The 23,767-nt window shown below is 36.3% G+C and overlaps 2 protein-coding genes across 8 annotated transcripts in view; both read left to right on the top strand.

Annotated features, from left to right (window-relative positions):
- Positions 1-62: 62 nt before the first annotated feature.
- ABHD18 (abhydrolase domain containing 18) lies at positions 63-23,767 on the top strand. 6 transcript variants are annotated; one of them, XM_019474690.1, is made up of 14 exons: positions 63-203; positions 2,712-2,853; positions 3,687-3,795; positions 7,129-7,213; positions 8,330-8,430; positions 10,110-10,188; positions 10,278-10,362; positions 11,146-11,173; positions 13,499-13,637; positions 15,708-15,797; positions 16,517-16,618; positions 17,913-18,291; positions 20,179-20,341; positions 21,383-21,800. In XM_019474690.1, exons 3-14 carry the CDS (start codon positions 3,704-3,706, stop codon positions 21,432-21,434), a joined length of 1,395 nt encoding a protein of 464 aa, XP_019330235.1. In that variant the 5' UTR covers positions 63-203; positions 2,712-2,853; positions 3,687-3,703; the 3' UTR covers positions 21,435-21,800. The 6 variants fall into 6 exon arrangements, with proteins under 6 accessions (XP_019330235.1, XP_009287768.1, XP_019330239.1 ...); XM_009289493.2 differs by lacking the exon at positions 63-203 and adding an exon at positions 426-2,240 and having other exon boundaries at positions 21,383-23,767; XM_019474693.1 differs by lacking the exons at positions 63-203; positions 2,712-2,853; positions 3,687-3,795; ... (3 more) ...; positions 10,278-10,362; positions 11,146-11,173 and adding exons at positions 10,793-10,807; positions 12,934-13,076.
- The window catches only part of LARP1B (La ribonucleoprotein domain family member 1B), a 52,633-nt gene continuing 39,616 nt past the window's right edge, over positions 10,751-23,767 (top strand). For both annotated transcript variants that reach the window (XM_009289495.2, XM_009289494.2), the window contains exon 1: positions 10,751-10,807. In XM_009289495.2, the coding sequence (XP_009287770.1) occupies positions 10,786-10,807 (22 nt within the window). In that variant the 5' untranslated portion in view covers positions 10,751-10,785. The remainder of the gene's footprint in view (positions 10,808-23,767) is intronic.

The following is a 23,767-nucleotide window of genomic DNA, read 5'->3' as shown; positions in this document are numbered from 1 at the left end:
GGTCCTGCTCGGGGCGGGCCGTGGGCCCGGCGGCCTGAGTGGGTTTCCGCAAGCCGCCGGTGAGATTTGGGAGGGGGGGCACCTGCAGCTTCTGGGGTCGGCAGGGCACCGTCTGTTGAGCCCTGTACTTCGGGCCAGTAAACGTTCGGGTTAGGCTTCCCATCCGCGGATAACCAGATACGGGGCGAGCGGAGGAAAGGCAGGTAGGCAGCGGCAGGGAGCTGCTCGGCGGTCGGTGTGACGCTTCTGGCTTAGGCCCCTTTGTTTATCCGCAGGCTCCTCTGTATCCCATCGTGTGAAATTGTTGTGGGGCTTGTTTCTGACTCGTCGCCGTGACTTTTTTGTGATTTTTCTTTTTTTTTTAAGCAATCTTCTATTGGAAGGAAAAGAAAAAAAAAAAAAAAGCATGACCTGACTTAATTGGAAGAAAGATTTTTTTTTTAAAAGTAATAGGGCAGGGAAGTTAAGGACTCAGCCTTCTAAAATAGCTATACCTTCTTGGCTTTTTCAGGTTGACTTCTTGGTGGGAGCTGTTTCATATTCATGTATAGAAGCAGTAGTCTGGGCCTTTAATAAAAGTTTTTATGTACTTTCCAGTGGTGGTGTTCTTGTAGCTGAAGCTGCATGCACTGGATAAAAAGGAAGAGCTGACCTTTTATGTGTTGGATTTTGGATGAATTTTTGTGTCTGTTTCTATGAAATAGGTGTACACACCAAAAACTTGCAGTTAATATGCCGTATGAGGGTTCTGGAAGCAAAGAAAAACACTCTTCCTAGAGCAAGAGCCTAGTTATAATTTATCGCTAGGTTTCCTTGTTGTCTTCTCTGGAAAATACTATTTTAGAATGTAGGGGTTTTTTTAGTGGATCACTTCTTAATGTGCCTTTGTATCTTACAATTTCTATTCACAACTTACAATTATGTAAAGCTTACCATGTTAGCAATATACTCATTGAATATTCATAACACAGGTACCATTTCTTGGGCTACAGAACTATGCAGCATCTTTATCAGGTCACTGCTTCCAGCTGACCTGTCTTACAAAGGGATCATGACGTGACACGTGTGGTATCAAGTGGTGGAAATCCAGTCGCATTCCAAAACAAGCTCTGCTGATTCTTTTCTCAAGTTCAAACTCTCACTGCTAAAACACACTCTTTACTTCTACTGTGAAGCTATAGAACTTCAGCCTCCAACAGCTGGATTCGCCTTTTCTGATAGTAAAAGTATTTGTAATTGCCTTTCCATGTAGACATTGATGGGCAGTGACTGAAGCATGTCCTACCCTTTTGTTACTAAGATAAACAAAATGGGAGGATGACGCCTATTTTATCTCAGTAATATTTCTGAGTTCTATACAACATACTTCAAGTACTTGGCATATTTCTTTTGTTTTAGTGTTTCCTGTACTCTTTCCAGTAGTGGTTTAATCTTGAATCTGATTAATTGAAATATCCTGAATTACTTTAGAGTCTTTATTCAATCAATGAAATAGAATACAGGATGGGACAACCCTTTCACCTCAATCAATGTTGCATTTAAATATAACGTACTTGTCTAGAAACTTGTCTTGGCATTCCCTTGGTGCAAGAGAGAGAGGTCATCAGGCCAGCCTTTGAACTCACAGCAAAATCAACATCTTCATGTTTTCTCTATTTGGCTTTTATTTTGGAGAGGTTTTAAAAAAAAAAAAAAAAAAAAACCACAACAAAAAAAACAACCAAACAAAACATGCAAGGCTGCTTTGTTAAGCATCAGAACATTCATTACAATTTCTTTTCACAATTACCGGTAAGCAATGTACTGATAGAACTGCAAATCTATTTTTAGTATATTTTTGACAGCATAGATTTACGATTTTGTGTACTCCCTCTGAACTGTCTTCCCAGACCCATAGAGGGTTCACTCCGTATTGCTGTCCCTGTCTCCGCCACCCGGTTCTCTTCTAGCACCAGGAAAATACGAAGCTGTCCACCTGCTCCAAAAAGCAGAGGAGGGACCTTGCAGAGGCTAGCAAACATTTCCCATCTGACACCCCAACAGCATGTGAGGTCAATGGATATCTCCAGAGTGGGCAAGGAAAAAGATTGTATTGAGGCTGTGATTCTATTAGACCAAGCGGATATGGATCAGAATAAGAAGATTACACAGTCAGCTGTTCAGGACTGGTGGAGTAGGAACTAACGTTTTCTACAGTGTTAAAATAGAAGGTCCCCACTTTGACTTTCTGGTCATTTCAGGTATTTATTTCTGCCCTGTGATGACTGAATGTAGAACCATTGTGGCTTTCTAGGATGCTTGTTCTAGTATTCGAGTACCTTAAGTAGTCTATAATTTCTATTTTGATAGTAACTTGCTCTAGGTGTTAAAGCATTTTTCTTTTTTCTGTATATTGATTCTTAAGTATTGGCTTTTTAGAAGTGCAAAGGAATGTATTCATTAATATGACCACAATTTTAACTTGTTATATTCAGACAAGTTTATTTTAAGAATGACTGTATTAAAGTGTGGCAGAATAAATGAACTTTGGTTTAAAATGAAAGAAAAAAAAAAACAAACAAAAAACAAAAACCATTAATTAAGTTACACTATTTTGGAGTGTGATGAAGTTATTTAGATCATTTAGTATGGAGGGATCTGGAAATAGTAGAGCATAGTTGAAGGTAACTTACTAACCAAGTCTTTGATTATTAAATCTGTTGTTTTCTTAGGTGTACACAGATCCTGGACTTTTTTTTTTTTTAAATTGAATAACCTGTATCCTGCTGACCAAGAAACCAGATTTGAGCTTTCTTTTTTTTTTTCCTTCCTTCCTCACTGGAAGAGCACAGTAGTGGCTCCCTGTTCACTTCAGTAAGTATTGTTTTGAAAACAACACTCAGCTTGCCTAAAATCTTGTTGGCTTTAGCTATATTTGAGCTAGTGTATTTGCTGAAAGAGAAATGATACTAGTAAGGATTCTGATGGCGTGTTTTCTTCACTGAAGGGAGTGGGAGCATCATTTTCAAAACCGTAAGAAATGAATTGGCGAAAATTGGAAAGGAATGGATAAAATAAGGGTTAGGATATATGTTTAAGACACCAATGAAGACAAATTTACAAAAATAAGCTTTCTCTGCCTCAGTGACTGGAGCTACTTTTTTTTTCTTTCTTTTTTATAAACAAATAATTATGTAGCTAGAGATCTAGTCTTCTAGTTGTTTAAAACCAAATATTATTTCAAGCTTCCATTCTGAGATGTGTCTATGAAAGCCCACGTTGACTGAAAAGTTTTTGCCATCATAGCTGTATTGACAGGACAGATCAATGCTGCTCTTTGTTTTATCGGTTCAAGTAAAATACAGTTAGGACTGGTTGAAGATGTAGTTCTTGTGACCTTATGTGCCTCTTTAGTTGGCTTGTCATCAATTATGTAATAAATTTCTGGTTATATTAGGAATGTTAAATTCCTACTCCTAAATTCCATTTTCCTAAAAAAGCTAGAGTTTGTATTAAATGCCTTTGTATTTTGTTTAAAATGAAAAGAATTGACCTGAATCTCTAGGTTAACTTCCTTGGAATAAAATTATATGGCTTTTCATTAATGCAGATACCAGAATAGGAACCTACTTTGTTTTACAATCAATGAACTTGCCACTCAAGTTAACCCCTTTAACTGCCTTGTTTTTACCTGTTCTTTTTTCTAGATGTCAGTTTGCTGCTAATGGGTGTAAGTAAATTAGATGTCTTGTACAGAAAGCTTCTCCTCACTAAACTTTTCATCAGAGGATGGGGAAAGCCAGAGGATCTGAAAAGGTGACTTGTTAAAAAATAACAGCATAAACAGTACTTTATATTAAAAGAAAAAAACAACCCTTGAAGTACCAACAATTGTTACTATCCTGTATTTAAAAAAGAAAAAAAAGTGTTAAAGTTTGTTTTGTTCAGGAAATCTTGTGTTTCCATACCAAGGGAGGAACTGGATTTAAAAGAAGTCTTAAAGGGATTTGCTAAATGTTTGTGTTTAAAGAGACTCTTCTTGAGAGAATGTGTATGTGTCCAGTTACACTTTTCACTTATGCATGTATGATAACATACTTCAGCACATACTCTGAAAGTGTTTTCTAAAAACAAAATTTGCTGAATTTTTACAGAGGAATTGTTCTGTTTAACATTAAAGAGGATCTTGCTAGCTTTCTGTGACTTCTTAATAATAATGAGCTTTAAAAGTGTAAGATGTAATCAGAAGTAACTCTCGTAGCCCAAAGTAGTAAACTCATTCTTTTTAGCTGTCTTGAAAATAAGAAAAAAATGGAAGTACCTCTTAGTTTTTAAATATTTGCCAATTTTTATTAGTTATTATTAAGAGTAACACCTGGAAGTTGAGCACTTAAATTTCTGAAGTTTAAAAATTAAGTGACTGAATATATATATTCTGCATCGTGTAGTATTTAAATAGGAAATGATAAATCTGCATTTAATAAGCTAATTCTTATGTATTTGAAAATCAATAAAGAAAATTTTAAAAAATACTGAAATAAAATTTTGTTCACTGTGGATAGCAGTGGAGTTATGTGGGGGGTTGTTTTTTGTTTTTAAGTCCAAGTGAAACATCTCATCTTGAAATGGCACTTGGATTGCTTTGTATGTCTGTCTTCAGTTGATTTTTCTCTTAAGTAGCAGACTTCCCTGCAAAATGAGAATGTTGGATTTTTAAAATGTTTAGTTTATTCTGTTGGAATAAGCAAAAAATGTGTTTTGTTTTGATTGCAGCTTTTTCTGTATTCCGTTACGTACATGTGTGTGTGTGTATCTGAAATGGGACATTTTAATGTTATCAAAACCCTCTCCTAAAAACTTTCAGGTTCTTGGTGAGACGTGATGAAGTTTCACTCCCCCATCCCCATCTCCCCCCAACACAACTGCTGTCTATATAGGGGAACTTCTGACTAATTCTACGGTTAGCTATTGCGATACGAGGCAAGGCTTTTCTCTTGCATGGGGTCTATAGGGGTAATCACACTGATGTCGAACAGCAATAAAGAAGCATTGCTGGTAGTAATAATAGTATTGGCTATGGCTCTTCCTTTTTCTTAGTGGGGAAAAAACCTCTCACATAAGATCAAAAGCTGTGGTGGAAACAATGAGGCAGGCTTGCTGGTCTGAAAAGTGGAAGAAGAATTTGTTCTATGTATTGCCCCTGAATGGGAAGAAGATGAGCTGTTCCCCAGCAGCCTGGCTTCACCTGGATGAAGAAGGAAGAATACCACCTCCTCCTGACTCTGCACACTGGCTAGTGGGAGGAGGGAGTACCACTCCCTAGTATGTGAGCCCTATTGTGCCAGAAACAGTGTCAGCCTTGTCTTTTTTTTTTTTTTTTTTTAAGAAACTGATCACTGTGAAGCTCCATTAGAAGAAATGACTAAATTTCTTATACTTCAAGCATTAACTGAGATTCACTGATATTACAGACTACCCTGCCTAGATGTAATCTGAAGTTTTATGTGCACACCCTTGATGTGATTACTGTTGATATCCCAATACTTTATCCTCAACTCATTAGCGAGAGTTGAAATTCCTCAACACATGCAAGATTTAGCCTTCGGTATCCTTCTAACTACAGAGGAAATACATAAATGCAGTATTTTTAGAGGATTTAGTATCAAGCAAAACATCTCTTCATTTAGCTTACCCTCCACAGTCACGTCTCATACCTTTACTCTTGTTTTCTCAGAAATACTTAATGCACTTGCTGTTCTGTATAAGAAAAGCAAAGGCTATATAGTAGAGCTATTTTTGATATGGTGGTAAACTGGATTTTCTTTCTGTCCGATTGGTTTGGTTTTCTGTGGTGTTGGGAAGGTGGACAGATCATTCCTGTTATACTGTTCTGTACTTTCCACCCAAATCTGATGTTTTAGTTGGTCAGCTAACATTGTTGTGTGTATTTACAACCATAAGAATGAGCAAGTTATTCTTAGCATAGAGTATTTAAGGTTGCAGGGCCAGCTTGAGGGCATCTAGTCCAAATCCCTATTCAAAACAAAACTAACTTCTTAGTTGATTCAAGTCACTTGGCACCTCATCCATTTGAGTTTTGAAAGTCCCTTGAGGGTGGAGATTATTCATAGTTCCCCTGGGCAATCTTTTCCGGTGCTTAACCACTATCGCTGTGAAAAAAAATCTTTCACTGTGTTCCAGTAGGAATTTCGTATGTTGCAACACACAACCATTGCCTCTTGTCCTCTCACTGTATACTTCTGAGAAGAGTCTTCTTTCATTTTCTCTGTAAGACTCTGCAGCCCATTTAGGTAGCAGAAGAAAGCAACTAGATTTGCCCCCTAGCCTTCTGTTCCCCAGGCAATGCAAACCCCGTTCCCTTGACCTGCTGGCTGCCCTCTTGCTAAATGCAGAGGGTATGCCATTGGTCCTCCTAGCTGCAAGGATGTGTTGCTAACTCATGTTCAGTTTGCTGTCCACCAGAAACCCCATGCCTTTTCCTGCAGAGCTGCTACCTAGCTGGGAAGTTCCCAGCCTGGATTGTTGCATGGGGCTATTCTGTCCTAGGTGCAAGATTTTCCAGTTTTATTGTTGAGCTTTAGGATGTTTGTTGACCTGTTCCTCCAGCTTATCCAGGTCTCTCTGAATGCTAGCCCTACCTTCTGGCTATCAACCTTACCCTCCAGTTTGTGTCATTCATGAACTTCCCTAAGTGCTGCTGGTAACTTGTTTCCAGCTAGACTTCAGATCATTGACAACCACACTTTGATGCTGGTGGTCCAGCCTGTTTTTCACCCATTCAGTCTGTATTGCCCCAGTGTGGCTACAAGGATGTGTAAGTGTAGGAGGTTGCTATGTCTTAATTGGGCCCTGAAAAATTACATAAGTTTTCAACATATCAGGTGTAAAATACTATTTAAGAGCTGTGCAACCGCTATGTACCTACCTGAGCCTTTTTTTTTTTAACTTAAAAACATTCTTATATACCTACCCTATGGTAGCCTGATTAATCTGTAAATGCAAAGCTGGCTTCATAACTTTGTTTTCTTTGTGGCTTACTTTAGCTCCTGAAATTTTTTTTTTTATATCTATCTTCTCTTTTTTTTTAGATTAAAAGTTGAATCTTCTCTACTTGTTTCCTTTCAACAGAATATTTGAATTCAGAAAGATTATTGGAAACAGGGAAAAATGCCAGACGCTGGTTTCGAAAGATTACCCAGTGTTCATTGACAAGGTACTTAAAAGCAAGAGATGATGCAGTTTAACTAAATTTATTTTTCTGATGGTGAAATCAACTTAGTACTTACCAGGCTGCTTTTCTAGGACAGAAGAATTGAATCTTGGTGTCATGTCAATCTACGTTTTCCTGATGTCTGATGTTACCACAGCATGACTTGCTTCTGGGATTGGCAACTGGGGACTTGAGTTAGGGAGTACATAGAGACAGGGTGGTGAACGCACCTCTGACAATATTCAGTTAGCTTTTGCTGTTTACCAGTTTTCTAACAGGAGGTATTAACTGACCTCACTGGTGTTTCTGGTTGCTCTGTATCAGGAAAAGGACATTAGAATTTATTTGTGAGGGAAGAGGAAGTGAGGCTGCAGAAGCAAAAGAAATCAGTGTAGTGTGAGTTCTCAAATGCTCTTGATTGGAAAAAGGAGGCTCTGTGCTTCCAAGTGAGGTGTGCAGATAGAAGTAATCATTGCCCTGAAGACTTTTCAATCTAGACAGTGTGAATAGGGGGTCAGAAATGAAGAGTAGTTCTAAAGTCAAATAAATGCACTGGTGGTGAATGCTGTGGCAAGCTAAATAACGTTTGCTGTTTTGAATTTTTTTTTTTAATTGAGCTGCTGTGGATAGAATTAGGAGGCAATGGCAAAAACGTGAAATGGGTTGGAAGGTGAAATGGGAAATGTGAAATGGGAAAATGAGCAGTCACATTGGCTACTAGCAGAGAATGGAAGAAAACAGAGAATAAAGTGGTGGCTGCACAGATACTGTTTTATTTTTTCCCCAGTAATACAATAATTGATGGGGTGGGATGTCAGATCTTAAAGCTCAAAAAATGCTCGAAACTTAGTATGTGTTGTGGAAGTTATTTAAAATGGGACAGCATTACACTTTATTCCTTAATTCCTTTAATAGGTCATTTAATAAAAGCAAAGTTTGAAACAAATGTTTTGACTGTGTTGATAACGTGTATCCCTATATTTGAAATAGACCTCAGCTTTGGGGCTTTTTAAGTACATTTTTATCCCATAACAAATTCTTCTACTTTAAGAGATTGGCTTTCAGAGCAAGCTAAACACTGATACGAAATACACTGCTATCATCCCATTCTCTCTGTAGGTTGAGGAGCAATCCGACTGTAAAATCCTTGAGGGGCACTTCATTTCCCCGTTGGCTCATTATGTCCCAGGTATCCTGCCAGTCGAATCTCTTGTAGCAAGGTAAGAGAAACCAAGTGGTATTTCCTTTCTGAAACTGGTACTGCAGAGAAATAAGAATGGTCTATAAGTAGTTTTATTGTGAAGCTAATTTATTGTAACACAAATTATCTATGAAATATTTCAAACTTTTTTGTACTAATATGTTGAAATAGATTTTGATCTCAAAAGTTAAAATAAATCTTATTCATGTGATAGTTTAATCTGTGTATAAATAAATTTTTGAGTGTAGAAATCATATTCCACAAAGCTATGGAATACCCTGGGGTTTTTAAAATTATTTGTTTTTTTCCAAATGAGCAGGATGCTGGAAATGAAGGATACTATAGCCAGGACAGTAGTTGTTTGTTTTATGCATAGCAGGAGAAGCTGTTTATATGAAAGAAGCATGTTACATTGTATTTGAAGGAACCATTTCAGCCTTCCATTTACATTGAATACAAAAATATTGTGTGTGTACTGAAGTAGTGAGTTCATTTAATTGCAGCAAGAGAATCTGGTGCCTTTCTTACTTGGCAAGCCAAAAAAAAAAGCATCCCCACAAAAAGCTGGATGATCCCTAAGAGTCAGAACATACCTAACGGCATTTTTGCTGGTTTCACACTAACGCTGCTTTGCAGTTGAGTGGGTTTGGAAAGGGAGCATAATTTCTGTTTGCTTTTAGTTTTGAGCTAAACTTTCATGATGGAATTGTTTTTCCAAGCCTTGTTTAATAACTTAAAAATTAAACATAAAAGTTTGTCAGCTCAAGTTGATACTGGCATTGTCAATTTTATCAATATTACTGGTTGGTAATGTAACACTAAGGAATGTCAGAAAAAGTTTGATAGTCAAAATACCAGTTCTTTTCCATCTCTCCATTGGTTAGAGAAAGAAACTGTCTCTTAACATTATTGGACTAATTAGTACCATACTAGAAAATATGGTATACTGATTGTTTCCTTATCTATGTTCTCTTACAGTTTGTAACCAAGTTATGCTAATTGTTACATTGGACAGTATTGTTACAGTTTTGGAATGCCCTATAAATTTCCTTTAGGATCTTTGTGCATTGTGTGAATATTTTTTTCCTGAAGTGTAACACTGTTGTAGGTAACAGTGCTCCATCTTGTGGGGAAAATACTAGTGGCTCAGAAGTGATTTTTTTTTCCCACTAGTTAGACTGTAAATAACTTGAGTAGCAGCAGAAGACATTAAGTGATTGACGTTGGATGTATAGAATAGTTTCATGGTTTGTATGTTGGATTTTTGATTTTTTGTTTTAAAATTTAAATATATTGCTCATCTTAATCTCCAATTTCAGCTGTTGTGCCCCCAGGAGAAAAACAGCAATGCTGCCTAGGAGAGCTAATCATACTTGTTTAGGCTGCTCTTCATCTGAAGTTCCATTTCTCCACTCTGCAAAATTTAAATTGTGATGATGAGGTAGTGGTCTTTTTTAGGAACATGATCTTTCAGCTTGGCTCCTTTTCTTGTTTGGCATTTATTCTGTCCTACTTTCGGATTCCTTTCTTTGCTGGAAGTGTTTATGAAAAATTGCATTGCTGAATCGCTGGCAGTTTGCCTGCATGGGTTACGAAAATACTTTATTCTGTCTTTTTTTTTTTTTTAGATTAATTTCACTGGCACAGCTTGTAAATAGATATACTTACTTAGCTAAAATAGGTGTTTGTTTCTCATAGATTTCAGTTCATCATACCCAGAAGATGGAATAGCAAGCACAGACCTGTGTGCATTCATTTAGCAGGCACTGGAGATCATGTGAGTATGTAAAATGTAAAATTGATTGTTATCGAGAAATTAAATAATCAGATTTTATCTTAACATATGTTTGTACATCTTATCTTTAGCACTTCTGGAGGAGACGCACATTAATGGCACGCCCAATGATTAAAGAGGCCTGTATGGCTTCCCTATTGCTAGAAAATCCTTATTATATCCTTTTGTGGAAAGCACGACAGTAATTCTTAACGTTCTCTCCAGAAGGTAGAAGCCTTATCACACTGGTATAATATCTACTTTGTGGATCAATTTCCAGTGGATTTTTCAGTGGAGAGAAGCAAAGAGCAAAGTATGACCATTGCTTGAAACAGAATGTGGAACACAGTTAATATAATATGCTACTTTTACACCAAGTATTGCTTTTCTGATTTTTTTTGAAAATGTCTTCTACAGCTTCTTACTGTAGTCATTAGAGTAGAAGTTCTGATATGAAGCTGTGTACTGATCAAAGTACCGATATGATTCCTTTAGCCATGACAGAGTGAAAACTATGCGTTCATTCTACATCATACTGTGTGACTTCTGGATGTATTAATGACAGAAAAGAAAGTTGCCTCTCCTGCCTTCCCTTCTCAAATGCAACCCTTTGGTACCTCAGGTACTTTTGAGAAATTTACTGCTACCATTTAAGATTTGTTTTTAAAAAAAAACCACCTAAGTTCTGTCCTGTCATCAACTCATCAGTAACTTCTATAACACTGATATTCTGTTTTATTAAATAGGATCTCTGGTTACGCTTTTTTCCTACTCACATGCCTGACAAAAGTAAAATCTTACTTTGCAAACTACATCATCAAACTACATTTAACTTGATTTAGTTCCAGTTAAACATTTGGAATTTAATGTATGTGATTTGTTTTATTTTACTTTATTTTTTGTTTCAATACCCAGTTTTTATATAGAAATTTTTTACTTTCTTTAACTTGAGTCTTCTACATGGCTGTAGAAAACCTAAGGATCAATTGTAAGTATTACCATTACATTCATGGCTACTGTCTTTTTGAAATACCACTTTTTTTTTCTTCCTCAAGAAGCTCAAAGTAGTATAAACTTTGATAACTTATTAAGGGAAAAAAAAATCCCAAGCATGGACCACTTGTAACCTGCTATTGTGAAATTGTGTACCCTTTGCTAGAATGCTTTGTCATTTTTTGTGTTAAGAGATCACAGCAATCGGGAAAGTTTGCACAAGATGAAGTTGCAGTATAGAGTGAGGTGCAAGCAAGCTGTGTGAATGCAAGCGAGTACCAGTTTATTTTCCTGATTCACAGCTGTGCATGTACAAATGCTGCAATTATATTTCAGTCAACTGTGAATAATCTTTGGTCAGATAGTGTATTTTCCTGTTATAATTGCGAAGATTTTGCTTTTCCAAGATACTTTAAGGATTTACAGTCAGACCTGTAAATAAATCTGGTGTTGCTTGTTTGTTAGTGAGTGGAAACTATGCAATATTCAGTAATTTACAGGACTTCCTCCCTCAGTCAGTTTCTTAAATGTGAATTTAGAAGCCTAATTAGACGGTCCTGGTTTTTTGCTTTTCACATTTTCCGAACCACTGGAGTATAAACAGAATTCAACAAGGTATGTGTCTGAGGCAAAGGTGTGGTTTTAGTCTACCAATATTTCTTAAAGTCCAAATATGAGTTGGTGTTTTAATCCTTTTTAATCCTAACTTGGAGATTTAACATGAGTAGAAGACGCATAGAAGGTGATTTATTTTTAAACCTGTCCTTTCTATTAGGACTTCCCCAGGAGCACTGTCTCACACTACAGCATTTTAGATTTTCTAGATTTTATTTAGATTTCAGCATTCGGATTTCCTAAATCCAAAAGCTTAAAAAAATTACTTTTAAGGAGAAAATGTTAATTAAAAAATAGTTTCGGGGTTTTTTTTTCAAAGCAGATGCTGAATTTATTTTGACATAGAACATTCTTTTTTAAAGAAAGTTAATTACGTTTACCGACTAAGATGATTGTTGTAAAATTGCTTCTTTGATAGGAAAACTGCTTAAACATATATATATATATTTATTATCGCATTTAGAAGTGTAAGATTATAGGAAAGTGACAGGAGAGAGTGTGTGCTGGAATACATCCATTGGTGGGTTTTTTTTCCCACTGTTGCAGGCAATAAAGGATCTGTTGCAGAGGAATAAATTAAAGATTTTGGCAAGGGTGTTTCTAACTCCGTTCTCAGTTGTCTAGCTTGACTGCTTAGTATATGCCTGATGTAGAGAAGGATTCTTTGAAAGGGGAGTGCGCAGTCTAATACCCCAAGCAGTAGTTGTCACTCTTCGATACAAGGTTACAAACCAGCCGCAGTGGTTTTAGTTAAACATGCTAGTAACAGTGTTTAATAAATATAGCAGCTGGAGAGGGCTGAGGAATCTCATAACAAAGCTGTAGGAAAGAATTACATTAGCCTATAAATACTGGTCTGCAGCAGCTACGTTCATTTCTCCTGTGGCTTGCACAGTAAGCTTCATCCTTGTGCTTCAGAGTGTCTCAAATGTGATTGTACGCTGGCAGAAGAGGCCAGTAGCCTTTTGTAACCTGACTGTGTGATACTGAAAATACACGGTCCCCCTCCCCAAATTAGAGGTGTATTAATTGCTCTGTAAAATACTTTTTTTTTTTTTCCCCCCACTTTTTAGAGTCCCTCTGAAGGTTCAGCTGAATAGCTTTGTACATTTGTTTCTTCTGTGTTTTAATGCTTTGCAGTACACGACATGAATTTCTCAGTACCGTGACAAACTTCCCACTTTACAATTTCAGTCTTACAGTGACACTGATGAGTGCTTCCAAAGCTGACATACTGATTGCTCTTCAAATGTTGTGTGCAATTTTTCAATGATGTAAAACAGGTAAATAAGAAAAAAAAAAAAAAAAGAAAAAAGGATTGTTTCTGCAAATGAGATAGTGTATGTCTAGGACTGTATCACTTTGATTCTATTTCTAAAAGATCCGTTATAACTTTACAGGACACAAGATTACTACTAATGAGATTCTAATGTTGGTAATATCTGTTTCTAGAAGACCAGGCTGTCAGTGATATTACATTAGAAGCTTAGCAGGTGTCTATTTCTAGTCCTCATTTAGATGAAAAAGTACAAGTGCCAGAGAATCTGGACTTGCTTTTTCTCCTGTTGAATCAACAGGAGTTCAGCTCCAAAATTCTCTGGGATTGTGATCAGGCTTTTTATAAAAGTATGTATAGAATGATGAGAACTGTCAAAGTCTAATCTTAGAAAATAAATCCTATATTTTCCTTTTCTGGGGAGAAAAGACGGTCATGTTTAAAAAATGTCTCGGACCTGTTTGTGATGGGAGGAGCTCTTGTTCTAGAATCGGCAGCTCTTTTGCACTGGCTTGAGAGAGAAGGCTATGGACCGCTAGGGATGACTGGAATATCCATGGGAGGACATGTAAGCTTTTATATTTCCTGTTCAGTAATTTTTGGTTTAACTTCTCATTTGATCATTTAGCATATGGAAATAATTTGTTTTATAGTGTTCCTCTCAGAAGTACTTTAAAATAAACATTTAGAGTTTTTTGCCAACAAATTGTTGGCAATTCTCATGTTCTGTGGTGCTGAATTAGTATAATCCTCAATAAGTACTGACAAACCATAGAGCCCTTTGTCAGCCATCTCCTGACAGGCTTAAAAAGAATATAAGCTTCTCACATAATTATGTTTTTTTTCCGCAAGGGGGGTGGGGGAAGAAATGTTTTCTGAAAGAAGGCCTGTACCGATCAACTGCTGGTTCTCCCTCTTTTCCTCCATTCTTCTTTCTTAAACTTTTGTGTTTGAATGCATTATGTGAAATGCCTCCTCTTTGTAGGCATGTTGTAATTGAGGTGACTTTTGGTGTCAGTTCTGTTCTTAACTCATCTTTTTTTCCCCAATCATTGGTATCGATTGGAGATTTCTGTGGTGAGGTGGATAACATTTTGTGTATGACACTGTGCATATTCAAACTAAAACAGAAATGTATTAGTAAGATGCTTGAAAGACTAGCACACAGTTAAAATATTACTGCTTGTAATATACAGATAACCATTGGTATCTCTACAGATAACCATTGGTCTGTGAGACCTAGGTGCAAAGCTTATTAAAACAACATACCTCTGTTTTGCTGATTGCTGTTTGTTTGTTGTTAGGAGCTAAGTAAATAATGTTGGTAATGGTAGTGTCTACTGAAAGGAAAATAGTTTTCCCCCAAAGCAGAATTTTATGACTCTAAATGTTGTAAACGTACAAAGCACCTTTGATTTACATAAACATCACCCTGCTGGAACAACAACTTTTGTGTTAAACATGTCTCCCCTGTCTTATTTGTAAGTTGGATTGGAATTCTCAAGCTGCTATATGCACCACTAACTGTGCAGGACACTTCAAATGCTGTGCAAATGCTATGGGAATAACTGAGTACTGTATCCTATACCAATGGTCATATACAGCATGGGTATAGAAGGAGGCAAGATCTGAGAGAGTGAGTTTGGAAACTCCTTTGAAATTTTTTTTCTTAGTCCAGGAAGATACATTTTTGGCTAGTCCTGACTTACTTACAGGACTTCAGGTACAATTTAAAACCAGGGAAATAAATCATATTTGACGTTGATCATCTATAGAATATGTTTTACAATGGAAGGTAGGTAGCATTAATTTAGTTCTACTGATGGGGAGATCTGGAACTAAGAAGAAAGAAGTCAGACTTTCTGGCTATCAGAACATAGATATGTGGTGTTCTTGTAGCTTTTTATAAATAAAAAATAGTTAGAATAGAATTACAGTTCAGTTGTATAAATCCATTTATTAGAACATCTGGCACAGACATGGGGAATTTTGTATTAATGCGTTTATGCTGTAGTTCAGTTTAGAGCAATAAAATAAAACTTGTCAAGAACATACCATATAGGGAAGTTCTGTACGTTGAGCTTCTTTGCTCTGTTTTTTTCTGGGATAAACAGAATATTCACAAAAATGTGTTCTGAGAACTGATGTAAAAGTAATAATTTAAACTTTAAAGGACAGAAAGAGCCCACTTAACATGCTGAATTACTTCTCCTCCACATTTTGTTTCCAGTATACAAATTTAAAAAGTATAGCATGTTAAGTAGTCCTTCTCGTGGATTGCCTTCATTTTGCCTTGAAATAAGCTTGCAAGAGCTTGATGAAAAGGCTTTATAGATGTTTTTGATGTTTTAAACAACGAAAAGGTCAGAATAAATATTTCATTGGGAATTCTTATAACAAAAACCCATTCAGCCTTGAAATTAGTCCTATCCAGAGCAATGTTTATTGTTAGGGAGATCACTGAAGAAGAGGCTGTGTCTTCTAAATAGGTGAAAGTATATCCAACTGCCACAGTCCTTAACTGCTTGGGCACTGCGTATTTGTTTGATACTGTATAAACAAATTGAAGGTGAGAGAGTTCTTTTTACCATATTATGAATTCAATATTAAGATATGTAATAAGTGCCTTTGATTCTAGATGGCTTCACTGGCAGTGACAAACTGGCCTAAGCCATTGCCATTGATTCCGTGTCTTTCCTGGTCAACAGCTTCTGCAGTCTTTACTACGGTAATTAAGATATATTTTTGTTAATATACTAGAATGTAATCAGATATCTAAGTTAAAAGGTTTGGGTTGGCCACATTCACCTTTTCAGTTAAGGCATTCCATCCCCCTTCGGCCTCTGTTAGTGGCAAAACCCACCCTTCCTGCTCAGGATATACAACGCATGATAAGGAAGGTAGCTTTGAGCTACTTCGGTGGGTCGTGTACCAAATTAGGGGCTGGGGCTGGTTTGTGGGACAATGATTAGAGTCCTGGTCTGAATGTGGGAAGGTGAAGAAGCAAGCCATGAAAACACATTTTCTTCTGCTCAAAGCCTGGCTTAAATAGTTGGGTAATAATGCTGCTACTACCATGAGGGGTACCTGTTTTCACTACTGCTGCCGGGGTAGGTGAATGAGTAGACTGGCTTTGACACCCATCATTGGTTTAGCCCAGTCTAGATGTGTGTAAACCCTAAGTGGGACTGTTTTCTGCTTTCTTTTTTTTTCCTTTTTTTTTGTTTGTTTGTTTTTTAAAGGGAGGTGGGTTTCCATGTCCTGTGATATAATATGTGCTTATGCTTTGATTACAATAATTCTAAGGGTTATCTGGAAACCTGGGCAGAATTCCACTGGAAAAATCAGGTCACAGAGAGGAACAGATCAATTTTCTCTGTATATCATTATTTTAGAATGATCTCTGGGTTTTACTTGTGTACTGGATGCTTGTGTTTATAATCTCAGGGTGTTTTGAGCAAGGCAGTGAACTGGAGAGAGCTAGAGAAACAGTATTTTACACAAACTGTTTATGAAGAAGAAATCATTCAAATGCTTGAATACTGTGGAGTAAGTATAGTTCATTTTCCCTATGTGCTAATATTTACATGTGCAAATCTAACAAATAATGTAACTTCTTTTTACTTTCAGTAAAAGTATCCAATTGTTAGCTAAAATGTTTGCCTGTTGTTTTCTTTAGATAAATTCAATCTTTGAAGGAAAACCTTCTGAAAAACAGCAATTAATATTTTGGTTGTATGATGTGTGTTAAGTATAGCCCTTGCTACAAGTTTTTTTCTGTGACCACACTTAGTGTAATCTGCAACATAAAATTAATCTAATCAAAACATTGAAACTGTAGATAGTATTTCCCAGTAACTGGCTTTATAGTCTGGAAAACCAATAGCCTGGCATGTAAATATAAACCCATGATTTTTTAATATGTATCAACATTAAGCTACTTTTCTAGTTTGTTTAGAGTGCTAGGTCTCTCTGTTTCTGTGTGTGATGCTAGCCCTCCCTCAGCTTTAGACTTTTATTGCACAGGCGGTTGGGTTAAACATGAGGTAGAACTTTTGTAATTAGCTTCTTGCTCCTTACAAAATATGATTTATTGTTTGCATATTTTTTTTGCTTTCTTCTTGACTCTTCTTGACTAGGGTTGAAAGACTCTTCCCAAGGGGAATTTTGTTGCCTCATCGCTCTTTTAGATTGGAGTGATAACTTTTGGAGAATTGCTTATATGTTGCAACACTGTCTTCTAGCAAATTCTGATAATAACTTTTTTCCTAAGATTCTTTGCTTTGTGACAGTCCTTTTTCAAATATCTTACGACAGGAGAAGAGGGGCTGTGGTGGAGATAGTTACTTAGGCGCTTGCCATTTTTAAGTGAAATACACTCCAGGACACTGATGCAGCAGACAAAATGAAAAGAAGAAACATTTCAAGATGTTCAGCTTGTGTCTTCCTAGTATTTAGAGACATTTTTAGTAGATTTTTCGGTCCTAAACCTAACATTAGACTGGGTCACATATGTTTATTGCCCAGAAATTTAAGCTTAAACAACTGCAATTATAAATTCAGAGTTTAATATAGAATTAAAAACAAACATTTGTATCATAAGCTACCATATACAAGTACTTCCTGCATTTTTTAAGCTGACAGAAATGTAGAATGAAATTATCAAGAGGTTATGATGATCAGGATTTAATTGAGTGACATTCAGGCTGCAAATAAGTACTGTGAGCAGTGCTGTTTGTATCTTTTTTTTTCTTTTTTTAATATTGAGTTGATCTTAAAAATAAGATTAACCAACTGGTTTAAAGGAGAAACCCTTAATAAATGACCTGTTGTCTTTGTTCAGACGGATTCTTTCAAGATGGGACAAGACTTTGTTAAAAACTTCCCTGACAGCGTGGACAGTCTGGAGGATGTGGACGTGACTTCCAGAATGTTTGACCTTGATTCCTCAAACAAGACTGTATCTGAAGAAGCTGTTCACAGCTTTACCACAAATAAAAGTACTCTAAGTGCCTCATCAGAAAGACTCTTAATACAAGATGCTCCTAAAATGCAGTGCATAAATCAAACATTTTCAACCAGTAGCAATAGCAATAAAAACTTAACCAGCCCACAAGGACACAGGATAAATAAAAGAAGAAAGAGTGACACTTTACAGAGAGAATCCTTAAGGTTCATGAAAGGAGTAATGGATGAATGTACCCATGTAGGTAACTTCTCAGGTATGTATTTCTTTGGTTTAATGTGCAGTTTGGAAAATTGAATAAAATACGATGGAAGGAAAGGTATTTTCTTCATTCTCCATTGTGTAAACCTGCTGGCACCTTAGCTGAAATATGAAAATATCTCAAATGTTATTCAGTAGCATCTATTTACCACTCCATTTCCTGATTGTTTTTCTGTTTCTTCTTAATGGCCAACTAATGATAACGTGAACTAAAAATTTGCCTTTCAGTATCTTTGCTCATTTTTTCTCTGCCTTCCTGCGGCTATTTTCAGATATGAGTTAGTGCAAATTTATATTATTTAAAAGACTAAAACATCTGTGTGATGTAATTAATCTGTTAATAAGGTTTTTCAAGCAGGTTCAAGTAAATCTCATAAAGCAGAAATCTGATATTGACTTCAGATAGAAAGTAGCCTACATGGCTGAGAACCAAGCTTAAATGATACTTTTAGACAAGCGTGACCAGTAAAAATGCACAGAGGTCCTTCTGGGACAATGCGGTCTGGCGAATATAGTGTTTTCCAAGACAAGCATAGCATATAGAGGGAGCTGTAGCCCAGCGAGCCTTTAATCTGATGAACCTGGGTTTCCTGGCATCTAGGACAAATCCCTTTCAATGGCCCACTCGCAGGCAATGCAAACAAGTGATCTCTTCCTAGAGCTGACTGAAAGGGTTTTACTAGAGTGGGGGCTTGGAATTGCTTTTGTGGCAGTCCATTCAGACAAAATGGTTCAACTGTGCGCGTGCCCACTGAGGACTCTCAACATGTCCTAGAACATACTTTGACTTCAGACAGGTTTCTGACAGAGTTGTCTTTGAATGTCGAAACATTCTTGATACTGAGACCCTGTGCCACCTCATTTTTTAATTCTGGCATTCAGTACTCCACTGGTAAATGTTAAAAAAAAAAAAAAATGTCCAAATATTTCTCCACTAGCATAGATTTCTTGACTTGGACAATGTCCCAGATCACTGCTAGCCAGGGATGTTTTGTGACAAATAACGGTCAGTGCTTTCCTTAAAGCTTTAAAAGTTATTTCAGTAGACAGAAAAAAACCTGTAAACTTTATTCTAAGTACAGACATTCTTGTTTATCTAGACACTTACCCAGCTATCACTTCGCTAAAGCATTGACCTTTTTGAAACTTAAGAGGATCTGTGATCCTAATGCACTTGTCAAAGTGATGTAGTCCTTCATGTCAATTGTCTCCCAGGTCTCCTCATGCTCTGGGAGACATTGCATCCCCTGCCAGGGTATCCTTGAAGTGTGTCTAAAGAGGAGCTTCAGAAAATCTGCCTAACATTCAGATTTCATGGAAAATTGAATGGAAGACTAGAATCTATCTTAGCATTACATATCCTCTATACATGATCTAGTATATATGAAAGGAGAGGGTCTAAATTATTTCTGACACCCCATTGTCAAACATCTTGTCTGGTCACTCTTTACCACATATATTCTTTCTGAAGAGAGAACCGTTCTGTGTTCAACATAATTTTGGTGTTATTTTTCTCAACATAATTTTGTTGTTATTCCTGTTAGTAATCTGATTGGTGCAATTCTGGTTATGAGTAATAAATATATATAAGAATATGTTGGGATTTTTATGTTGTAACTAAAACATGTAGGAAACAGAAAAGAAAGTGAACATATACTGCCCTTTGTGTGACCTTTCATGTGAAAAGTTGTCTTTTTTCCTCTCCTTGAGGAAAAAAAGTATACGAAGCTTCTACTCTATTGAATTTCTGATCATTTTATTAAAGCTTAGAATAATTTTAATTTTTTTTAGAAATAGAGAGCATTTTTACAACTGAAATCTCAGTTGACATGTTTCTATTTCTTACCTTAGATGAATTCAATTTTGATTTGTTTTTCTTTAGTTCCAGTTGACCCAAGTTTAATCATAGTTGTACAAGCGAAGGAGGATGCGTATATTCCTCGAACTGGGGTGCGCAGTCTTCAAGAAATCTGGCCCGGATGTGAAATTAGGTATCTGGATGGAGGTCATGTCAGTGCCTACCTCTTCAAACAAGGATTCTTTAGGTAAGGTAAACAGGAAAGTTTAAAAATAGTTGAGAGCTTAAAACCATAGTTTTGAGACACATAATTTTTCTTCTAAAAGCAAGTCTATAATTACTCTAAAGCAACAAATACCAAATACTGCTTTGAAGAACAAGTTACCAGATCTGAAATAATTTAAAGAGAATGACAGCGTTTCCACTTCATGAGCAAAGATGAGGTGCAACATAGCTCAGATAGTTCCGTAAGCCAATGGCAAGAGAATGATCCTTCTCACTCTTGTTTTCCTATAAAAGCTTTTAGTTATTTTGTTCACTGGACACTAGAAAATATTTTTTAAGCAGTGACTGCTTATGTCATATTGCGCGGCTGTTGTCTTTTTGCAAATGTTGTCTCCTGAGAATTAAAAAAACCACACAGTTAAAGATGAGAATTAAAATACAAGCTTGACTGCAAATGAGTAGTACTTGCATGAATTCTTGCCTTAGTAATACTAGACGTTGACTTTCTGAAGAAAGTAATATAAATCAGTTCTATAAATGCAGTTCCCTAGTTTTAAAAGTTAAATACTTGTGCTGTTAATTTTAAAATATAAGGAATTAGTAAGACTGTACATCCCATTTAGGAAGTCTAAGCAACAACAAAAAGGAATAGCAAGATACTGGGTCAAGGTATGCTAACCACTAGCTTATTGCTATTTAAAACTTCTAAAACTTCAGCCTTATTTAAAGACAGTTCTCAAAAATTATAAATTATGCATATGTCTCTGACCCATTTCCTGACATGTTTGAGTAGAAAACTCCTAATCCATGAATATATGCACTTGCATTAAAGTTGGTAAACAGTCCCACTCATTCCTGAAACATAAATATATTACTGGATTGAAGTGAGAGATCCCGGAAATAAGTGAGGGAGAAAAGACTACCTGATATCGCATTATTATTGAATGCTGTTTTGAAATTGTGATGATAGCTTTGTAAATATATTTGTAAATATATGGAAATACGCCACTTATATCTGCCCTTTTCCAAATTATACAAATGATCTTTTTTTTCCTTGTTTTAGACAAGCGATTTATGATGCGTTTGACCGCTTTCTTCAGAAATACGCAGTTTAAAAATCTTCATAATGTATTCAGACTGATCTCACTTGTCCTTCCGCTTACTGGAACTCATATTTGGAAAACAAGCCTCTTGCAATGTTGAGTAGGTGGTCACTGACTTTGACCGTTGTAGGTAACAATTATCAAAAATGATAAAGTACCAGCATTACTTTCATTTCAACCAAATGCCATTCTGACACACTTGCTTCAGCTTTACCGGTGAAAAAACAATGGCAGCATTTGTTAGTGCATGAATGGTTCATGTACTTCATGTTTAATCACGTTGTGTATTCCTTTAATTCTGAATAAATTCTGAATTGCGTACCAGTTGAAAACAGACCAATCTAAGTATTGAAAGAATGTAAAATTTGCTGTAGGGCTAAGATGCTCTCTTGCGTTTAGTGTATTTCTAATTTGTTCCAGGCACCTTGGTTTCCTCTTGCTTCCTCATCCCCTTGCTATTCCTATTGTGTTGTACTATGGCTTTGCTGGCGCTCGGCCTCTTGTGTTTGTCACTGATTTTCTCTATTATGAATCAAAAATGAGCTATAATAGAAGGGGCAGCATCACATCTTGCAAAAAGAGACTTTCAAAATTCAATGAAGAGTGAGAGAGAGACATTTGCATTCGATGCGTCCATGAGATCTTTCTGCCACTGAATTAAACCGTGCCATTCCAGAAGAATCATGTAGCAATTCATTGATCAGTTTCACAAAACTGGAATAAGTGAAAATGGAGTGTCTAGTAACTAATTGTTTACATGCATTCAGTTGGATAACATAAACTTTTTCTTCTAGATTTTTTTTTTTTAGAATGCTAGAGGAAATAAAAATGTAATCATTTTTCTTTAGAAGCAGTGGCACAAAGAGTCTGATTCCAGGCGTTTAAATCAACAGCAGATTATATGGTGCTATAAAGACCTGTTGGAAATATTTCAACTGAGGTCCTTTTTAAAGTGCACTCAGCGCTGATATGCAAAATACAGTTTCACTGTATAATATTAAAAATGTATGTGAGACTAAGGGTTATCAAAACAGTTAGGTTAGCTCCTTATTTTTCAACACTGTTTTTTTAATTGGATGGAAAATAAAAAAATTAGGTTTGTGGTGACATTTAAGAAAATCCAAAGTCTGTTGTTTCCTCTTTTGGGATCAAAAATGCCAGCAAATTACAGTAGAATAAAAGGTTGTCATGCATCAGCTGTATATGGTATCTGTCCACATCTTACTTTGTGGTAATCTCCTGTAACGTTCTTTTGAGGCTAGTTTGCAGAGAAGGTGAAAACTGAACCACTTCAAAATGAATTTTAGTACAGTAATGACCAGAGTTACACAGAAACAAACAGAAAAATCCAGCCATTTCTCGGGATATGTGACTTCTACACCTTTCAAATCAAGCACTTGGTTGATCTCCGTGGTTAGCGTAATGGTTTTTAATAGGCAGAGTATGAAGCAAACAAAGCTCAGTTTATATAAATATATTCCCTTGAATTTTAGTCTGGCGGACAGGACTAGTAACTGGGAAGAAATCATGGTTCACTTGAACATCAGATAAGTTCAGGTAAAACTGAAGTGCAACAATTTGTAATAACCCAAAGTATTTAACGTACAAATTTACTGAAAATGCAGAAGAAGTTATGTTCTGTTGGAAGTTAAACTGCTCGTTTCAAGTGGTTTTTCATTATTTCTTTAGACAGTGTTGGTTTTATATATATATTGGGAGCAAGTGTGAAGTGACTAGCACATTTAAATGTAGTAAAACACTGACTGTTGGAAGGTTTGAAATCAAATATAAGTAAGCTTACGAATTTAAAATTGAAGGCTTGAATACTATACTAAAAGATTTATGGGGTTTACGTTTTACAAGCTCATTCATCGACTAAGAGTGTTTTACAAGACCATTGTCTGCTGTTTACCAACTTTTTTAGATCTCCCATTTTAAATGTATTTGTGTGCTTTATGTCCTGTTTCTGTTGCAGCTATGAGAAAGGGAGATAACTGGTGGCAAGGGAGAGGGCTTGAATAAATGGAAGAGAGAAAAGACAGATTTTGTAAGGCGGGGAGTAAGCACCAAAAAAAATCAACTTCTCTACGCTACAAAGTATAACGTGCCAAAGTAAACATTTTGAAAGTGCACAATACTAGAAATTACACAACTGATGGGAACTTGACATCCTGAGGTTAGTGTTCTGATGATGTTACTAACAAGGTTTAACTTGCCAAAAGAGCATACTACTCACAGAAGCAGATTTATGCTAATGTAACTCCTGTTTGTGAGAGTGTCTTTTGGGATAAGTAGTGAAAGACCAGTCTCTGACAGGAATGAGAAATCACACTTAGCTACATAAC

The sequence above is a fragment of the Aptenodytes forsteri genome, unplaced genomic scaffold, assembly GCF_000699145.1.
Source record: "Aptenodytes forsteri isolate BGI_AS27 unplaced genomic scaffold, ASM69914v1 Scaffold109, whole genome shotgun sequence".
Classification (NCBI taxonomy): Eukaryota; Metazoa; Chordata; class Aves; order Sphenisciformes; family Spheniscidae; genus Aptenodytes; species Aptenodytes forsteri.
Note: the sequence above shows the minus strand (reverse complement) of the source record. Positions and strands in the feature narration are given on the sequence as shown.